We start from the raw sequence: 7500 nt of genomic DNA, 5'->3' as shown, positions 1-7500 counted from the left end.
ATGTGCTTTATGTATGTGCTTTTTTTTTTTTTTTTTTTTTTTTTACATAAAGCAATCTTGTACTCATAATCTTCATTCACTGACGAAGCTCTAAACGGCGAAACGTTTGAAGTATAAAACCGATTAGAAACACATATGCCTCAAGAAGTTATTTCCTTATTACATATATATATATATATATATATATATATATACTATATACTATACTATATATATATATATATATAGGACCTTCGAGAAGTTTTGTCTTCCTCTCCAGAAAAGAAAAGAAAAGCGGTCCCAAAAAAGAGCCCTGCGGGGAACACGGCACTGGACTGTACACCAGCCTGAGTAGACGTTCTCTATTTTGACTCGTTGCTTGCGATCAATGAGGTAAGAGCGAATTAATTCAATTAAACTCTTTCGCATTCAAAATTGCAGGTTGTGGAGGTAGTGTCAATGAGCTGTTTGGGCAGGTTAAACTTGTCAAGTACGACTGGGGAGACATCAGCTGCTCCTGGAAAATAAGCAATCCTGGCTTAATAAACCCGGTATTGCTGCTCTCAGTGCATATGATTGACTTTAGATCCTGCAGGTAAATATCATGTACCTTTAAATCACCAAAATACAGTGAATTTGTGGAAAACTGTCTAGTGGTAAAAGTCACAGGAAATCCGTCTGAAGGTTAGCTATAATATGTAAATGAGCACGTCACAAGGTAACAGCAAAATGTCTCACAATGGTAGAACTAAACCCACGACTTTAAAATAACATCTTTCGACAGAGCTATACTGACAAGGAAAGACTGGTGCAAGCCATTGGGACTTTTCACAGTAGCAATGTTTGACTCAGTGATATAAATATGTCAACAAGATGAACAATCCCAGTTATGCTTTGACTAAGTTTTACAAATTCAATCCCCCTTCAATCTACCTTCATTCTTAACTTCAGGTTCTTTTTTAAGCAAATATTGGGTCATTCTCTGGACTCCATTCACATAAAAGCGACCGAAGTCTGCAAAGCTTTTAATGCTAATGAGTGTGACGGTACTGCTAATTAGTCCATAAGTTATTACAAAAAGTTTGTTGCACTCAAACCAAGAATATGGCACGATACGCAAAGTAAAAAACTCCTTTAAGCATGCTCCCCACCCTCCAAATTCCACTCACACTCTTTCCCGAACCCACTAAAAGTTGTGCCATCATATTGCATTAATACTGTTGTTGTTGATTTATTTCAGCGAATATGCCAGAATTTTCTCAAGTAATGGCTCAGAACTATATGATTACGATGGATGCGAATATTATTATTATTATTATTATTACTACTATGGCCACCGAGTTATTGGTGAATTGGTGGAGGTACCGTTTGGCGACTCAAGCTATTTGATGACCGAAGTCAAAATGTATCGTGAAGGGAGCATCCTGAGATCCGAATTTGCCATCTTGGAAGCAGGAAAAGGCCTTGAATCCGGTAAATTTTTAGAATTATAAAAGAGTGTCCTAACAGGAATAGGCGGGAACTACAGTTGAGTTTACGGCTTCTGGTGGACAAGTCAAAACCCGGGGAACGGGGAAGAGAGTGTTGAAATCCAGTATTTTTAAAGACATTTAAATTCCACATCAGGATTCTTTTGCTGGTTTTCGTTGTTTGCCTGAATTTCAATATCACGGATTTTACTTTGCATGCGGAGAGCGAACTAATGATTTCAATGATATAGCTTAACCATTCGTTATAGTATTAATTTCTGCAAACTGATGTATTTCATCTCATTGCAGCTACAGATTATTCGATCTCTTGGAGCATCACTGGACAGACCGCCAGTTCAAAAAGTGTGACTATTGATTGGAGTGGTTTTCCAAACCTGAACACTGCGTTTTTCATAATATCTTTAAACCAAACTATGCCCCCAATTCCGCCATACGATTACTATGGCCACTACAATTACTATAGACCAAGAGTGTTTCTTCATATGGTTCATTCAAATTATACCTCTGCTGAAGTTAAAGGTCTCCCAGTGTATTCTGAGTTCAAAGCGACTGTTTATCTGGTGGACACAGCACACGACATCTACAAAAGTCAAACAGTTCAAGTTGAAACTGCTGAGGGTTGTAAGTATTCGCTTATTGAATTAACTTTGATGAATAACGTCGAATGATGAAACCCTTATGAAAAAAGTAACATGAATCAGTCCAATTTTCCACCTTTAGTCGCATGACTGGCAATTTCTATTGTAAATTTTTAGCTAAAGCTGTGCGAATTTGTGGGCCACCCATCGGCGGTTTTCTGCAAAATAGATGTTCCGCAGGGGATGTATTTGCTGGCTTGAAGAAGAAGTATTGGAAAGTTGCTGGGAAAACGATTGTTGTTGTTGCTGTTATGGCAATCTGCTCCCGCTCGCGCTTTCCTGGGATAAATATATTTGTTGTGAGTCATTTGAACCCCTCCCCTCACTGAAGGTTAAATCCGAAGCCTTTAGCCACGCCCATTTTGGCGTTTGTTGTACGATGCAGTCAATTGTTGTTTTTATGCTTGCTGGTTCTGAAACTTCCGCCCGGCCCTGCTGGCAAGAAAAGTTTTGGTCTGCTTCTGCGGGGAGTGCGGAACAGAAAACAATTTCCTAACAGGTAGAGAAACTGCTCCAAAAAGGCTTAATTTTTGTTTTATTTTATGGCCATGAAATATTTTGCTGAATTTTGAAAAAAAAAAAATGGCTCGTTGGCTGCCCCAGGAATTTCAGAATTAAAAATATGTTGTTTTTCTTAGCCACAGACAAATTTCTGTCAAATGCCGATGAAGGCCGAGATTTTCATAGTTACGAGTTCCCTCCGACTGTCAGCGCATGAAAATTGTCGGTTCTTGTTTGGATTACGGCTTGCTGTTGGTTTGCTTGCTAGGCAAAATGGGATTTTTGGATTCCTTAAGCCTGGTTTTCACCAGCGACGCAAGCACCAGCGCAAGCATAAGAGCACTTATTTCACCGTGAAAGCGCATCAGGTTTTTTTCGTAACATTGGTTTGATATGATCTCTCATGTCCATAGAAGTGCACCCAGGAAACGATGAAACTTTGACTTTTGCAGATCTCGAGATTTTCCGTCCCTGAAGGGTCTTTAAGATAGAATCACCAAGCATAAGCACAAGCACAAGTACAAGGATTAGTTTTTTTTCCTTTTCCTTGTTCTTTCGCCTATGCTTGCGTCCGCTTGTATCGTGGAAATGCATAAACACAAGGAAATTTGTTATGCCTGGCAAATTAAAGCAGATTTCCCGCGTCTGAACATTTCAACAAAATGACGGAGGCCGTAGTTGATTTTGATACTTATGTCGACGTTCCTTTTCAGTAGCATAAGCTACTTATGCCTGTGCTTGCGTCGTTAGTGAAAACCAGGCTTTACCTTTTTGGTGCGTACCGAGGTTTGCGGAGCTTTCTTTTAACAGATTGAAACCCTGGTCTTTTCGTCGAGGTGCTTGAAAGCATAAACCCAGAAAAGTGTTATTATTTATGCAGGCTGTAGCATTGTCATAGTGAGCGGCCTTGAGCACATTTCATTTTATGTTGTCTTTTAGATCCTACTCATCCTCCGAGGAATTTTTATTATGAGTTTGTCTCACCCGATTCTGCGAAGCTCACATGGGAAAGCATCCCCGAAGAACATCGCAATGGCCTAGTTATTGGTTACACGATATGGTACCGTGCTGGTTGCGAACACTCGTACGAATCCCCGGAAGTCCGGATAAACGTCAGTTCATCCGTAACCAGCTACACCATCAATAGTCTTCTTCCAGGGAAAAAGTACGATCTGCGCATTGCTGGATTCACTGCAGCAGGGATTGGACATTATGAACAAAGACATTTTTTTACAAGTTGGTTTGTTTAATATTCCCAGAAATGCGTGGAATAGTATGCACGCTGATTTTGATTTAAGCGCCATGAGCATCACTTGTACCCAGAAAACAGGCAATTAACGACATCAAAATGTCCCTGTATGAATACTACTTCTCGAGCAGAAAATTGAAATATTTACGATGAGCCGAACCTAAAAATAGCCCTAACGAAAAATCTCACCCAATTGGTTTCTATAGGAAGTTGATGGAATTAAAAAGTGGGTCTCTTTCGGTGCTGTTCCGAGTTAAGCGTGCCTCCCGCAAAGTGTGTCTCTGGACATTCACTAATGTGCTTTTATTGCAGAGTTCTTGCAGTTCGTGTTTCGGAAACTGCATTTTCAAGAATAACAATAACTAAGCTGTTAAATGTATATGCGAAAAAAACGTGTTTTTCCAAATGCTATAGGGAGAGAAAATGATCGTGCTTGATAGCAAGGGCTCAAAACCAAGAATTCGAAATGAAGTCAACACGAGGTGGAGGGAAATGACAAATATATTTCGAACAAGCCGTTTTGGGAATGACAAAGCTCGGGATAACGGGCGCCTATCAATACGCAAGTCATCTATGCTAATATTAGGCAATCTAAGTTAACTGTTTAGTTATATGTCTCTCTAACTTGGTGTGGTACATGGTAAAGATTTAACATCAGTTGAGTTGGAGTCATTAAATGACCTGCGGTTAATTTAGTTAATCCTTCCCTTTCAAGGTTGTGTTGGACAAGTCATCTTGACAGACACCAGTGGCACAATTCAAAGTCCTGGCTACCCATGCAGATACGGTGGAATTCAGGAGTGCAGTTGGTCTATCAGACCAACGGAACCAACTTCATCCATATGGATCTTTTTCCGGGAATTTAGCCTGTCATTTCATAATTATGAATTCTCTTACTGTAGGTAAGGGCGACGAAAGAAAGTAATGACTTTCACAGAATATTGTTCGCCAATCCTAGTGATTTGGCGTTTAGTACCAGCACATCAGGTGATATGAGTGATGTCTCTAGCTTTTGTAAATGTGTAACGTTATGTAGTTTAGGGTAGATAGTACTTAATAACATTTCAATATAATAGTTAATAAAATTAAATGAACAAATAATGCTATTGATTCAGGAGATGCTGTTTTCCTATTGTAGTGATTTCTAACTGTTCTTTTTCGGGCGTCATTTCAAGTTATTCACGTCATAAGTCATCCTCATTAGTACCTCCATTATTCATTGTTTATCTCGATGCTTTTTTAGCTCAAATGACAGAGTTGGAATTAAAGAAGGACCAAACCAAAATGAAGTCTTTTTCTGTAACCATATGGATGAAGTCTACGTTCTCGTTCGAGGCAACGAAGTCGATGTCAGTTTCATTGCAAACAAACACTGGCAGGGCCAAGGGTTTGAAGCGTGGTATGTCGCCGAGCAAAACAATTTCCTTGGTAGGTGTTTAAATTAAAATAAGGTCATACTCAAAAGGGATCAACTTTTTCTAGCTGAAAACGCGGCAGCTACTAAAAGGATCTCCCAGGCCTGTTAAAATGTTCGGAGAGTACGCCTGCGCCCACCTTTTTGAAGCCCGCAGAAATGCTGTGCGTTTTCAACCTATTTTACCTATCTTACTTTCATGTCTTTAACACAATCGAACACGGGGGAGGGGAGGGGGGGGGGCAGTTGTTGGGGTCTAGCTTGCGCCTCTCGTGATGGACTCCAAGTGCACTTGCGATCTCCTTTCACTAGGCATCCCCGACATCCCTCCCAAAAGTTTCATTCTTCTTGTGCCGCTTCTTTATTTATAGAATCAAACTCAGTTACATTTTCTTTTATGAAATAAGCCTTAAGAGGAATATCAGTTTTCTTCACCTGATGATCATTGCCATTTGTGTCATAACAGAAACTCCGTTACCTTCCTGGACGATGTCTTACGGTGATTTAGAATCTTCTTCGGTTCAAATATACTGGGACGAATTGCCAATGAAGATGGACTCGGTCGAAAATATGGCAATAATGATTACAGAACCAAGCAGAGATCTGTTTGTGTTTGTCGGAGTGGAAAAATGGCAGAGAAACATCCATATCACAAGGCTATCTCCAAATCGGGTGTATGTATTCAAGGTGGTGGCATTTACGAGTCGGAACGCAAGTAATATCACTTATTCGAGCCAGAATCTTACCGTGAGGACTCAACCAGGAGGTAAGTTGTTTGTTTACTTCATAATTGTTGAGAGGTTTCCTCGACAATATTGTTGCTGTTATTTATATTGTCTAACCAGACTCCTACATTACTTGCACATGTACTTATTGCTGTAGACCAGTAACAGCTAATATAGGGTACATCGTGTGCAACGCCCAATCAAGGGTATCGAGCATTGAGAGCTCTGATTTAATATTATCAATTATAGGAAGTTTTCAACTGAAACAAGAATTGAGGCGTTTTCTTTTCAAGTTGCCTTGACGCTACCGCATTTCTCCTAGCAATTGTCGTTCATAACTGCGAAAATCATAGCTTCACTTGATTTCACTTGATTGTCTTGATGATTACAGACACAACCGATTTGAGTTGCTTGAAATGTGGATGAAATCACTACCTAATGATTGCGAAAAGTAGATTTCCCTTTGTAATCCGTCGCTCTAAAATGTCTTTGCGTTTAGCTCCCATTCAGAATGAAGAAGCTGATCATCATTCATCTCTTGATAGCGGTGCTCCGGCGGCACCAAGGGTCGTCAAGCAGAGCACCATACTCATCATCATCATCATCATGGATCCTTATGGCCCCCATTGGGGCATAGGGCCGCTGCACCATACTCACGGCAACCCATGAATTGCTATTCTCATGGTAATCATGGCCAGCGGTATTGCTCGTGAGCGCGTATGCTCGACGACGATGAAGTCGAACAATACTTATAAAACTAATAATAATAATAATAATAATAATAATAATAATAGGAATAAATACTTGTATACTTGTGCCCAACATGGCGACCATTCTCCAGCTAGTTTACAGCGTATATATTTGATGCTGGACATCCATGTTAAATTCAGTTGACACCTGTAAAAATCAGGTATCCGCTTGGTTAAATCTATATATTATTTTGGATCCAAAGTTTCTGAAATATCTAGCGGAAGGTTTTGTTTTTGTTTTCCGCTAAAAATTCTGGCGTTTCTAAATAGTGGCGTATTTAAAGAGAATTTTCGGCAATTTATCTGAAACCCGTAAATGGTTTGAACCCAGGAGTCATATCATAATCGCAATTAAGGAAAAGAACGATCGTCCGAGTGATGATTTAGTAGTGATGGATGAGAGTAAGGAAAAGCTTCAAGAGAATTGGCTGAAGTGGCAAACAGGTATAGCAAAGTACGGACTGAAGGTAAAACACAACCAAGACGGAGACCATGGTGAGCGCAAGCCAAAAGGATAGATATAAATATCGTGGACAGCAACAATGTTAAACTGAAGTAGGTAGACAAATCTAAATACCTGGACCTGACTTTGAGAGAAAATGGAGGTTCGGAGGAGGCAGTCAGGGAAAGAATCAACGCTGGCTGGTCAAAGTGGAAGGTTTACAGGGGTATAATGTACGACAAGCGAATACCAAGAAACTGATGGCTAAGATCGAAAAACGGTAATACGACCAAGACTGTTGTACGGAGCAGAG

At 40.0% G+C, this 7500-nt stretch overlaps 1 protein-coding gene across 1 annotated transcript in view; it reads left to right on the top strand.

Moving 5' to 3' along the window:
* LOC138036935 (uncharacterized) overlaps nucleotides 1–7500 on the top strand; it is a gene marked incomplete at its 3' end in the record, with an annotated part of 49171 nt that overhangs the window by 14175 nt on the left and 27496 nt on the right. Inside the window, exons 4-10 of the mRNA XM_068882963.1 lie at nucleotides 421–574; nucleotides 1220–1452; nucleotides 1758–2090; nucleotides 3548–3844; nucleotides 4573–4759; nucleotides 5101–5285; nucleotides 5738–6037. Of these exons, the coding sequence (XP_068739064.1) occupies nucleotides 421–574; nucleotides 1220–1452; nucleotides 1758–2090; nucleotides 3548–3844; nucleotides 4573–4759; nucleotides 5101–5285; nucleotides 5738–6037 (1689 nt within the window). The remainder of the gene's footprint in view (nucleotides 1–420; nucleotides 575–1219; nucleotides 1453–1757; nucleotides 2091–3547; nucleotides 3845–4572; nucleotides 4760–5100; nucleotides 5286–5737; nucleotides 6038–7500) is intronic.

Source organism: Montipora capricornis, unplaced genomic scaffold (assembly GCF_036669925.1).
Source record: "Montipora capricornis isolate CH-2021 unplaced genomic scaffold, ASM3666992v2 scaffold_75, whole genome shotgun sequence".
In the NCBI taxonomy this organism is placed as follows: Eukaryota; Metazoa; Cnidaria; class Anthozoa; order Scleractinia; family Acroporidae; genus Montipora; species Montipora capricornis.
Note: the sequence above shows the minus strand (reverse complement) of the source record. Positions and strands in the feature narration are given on the sequence as shown.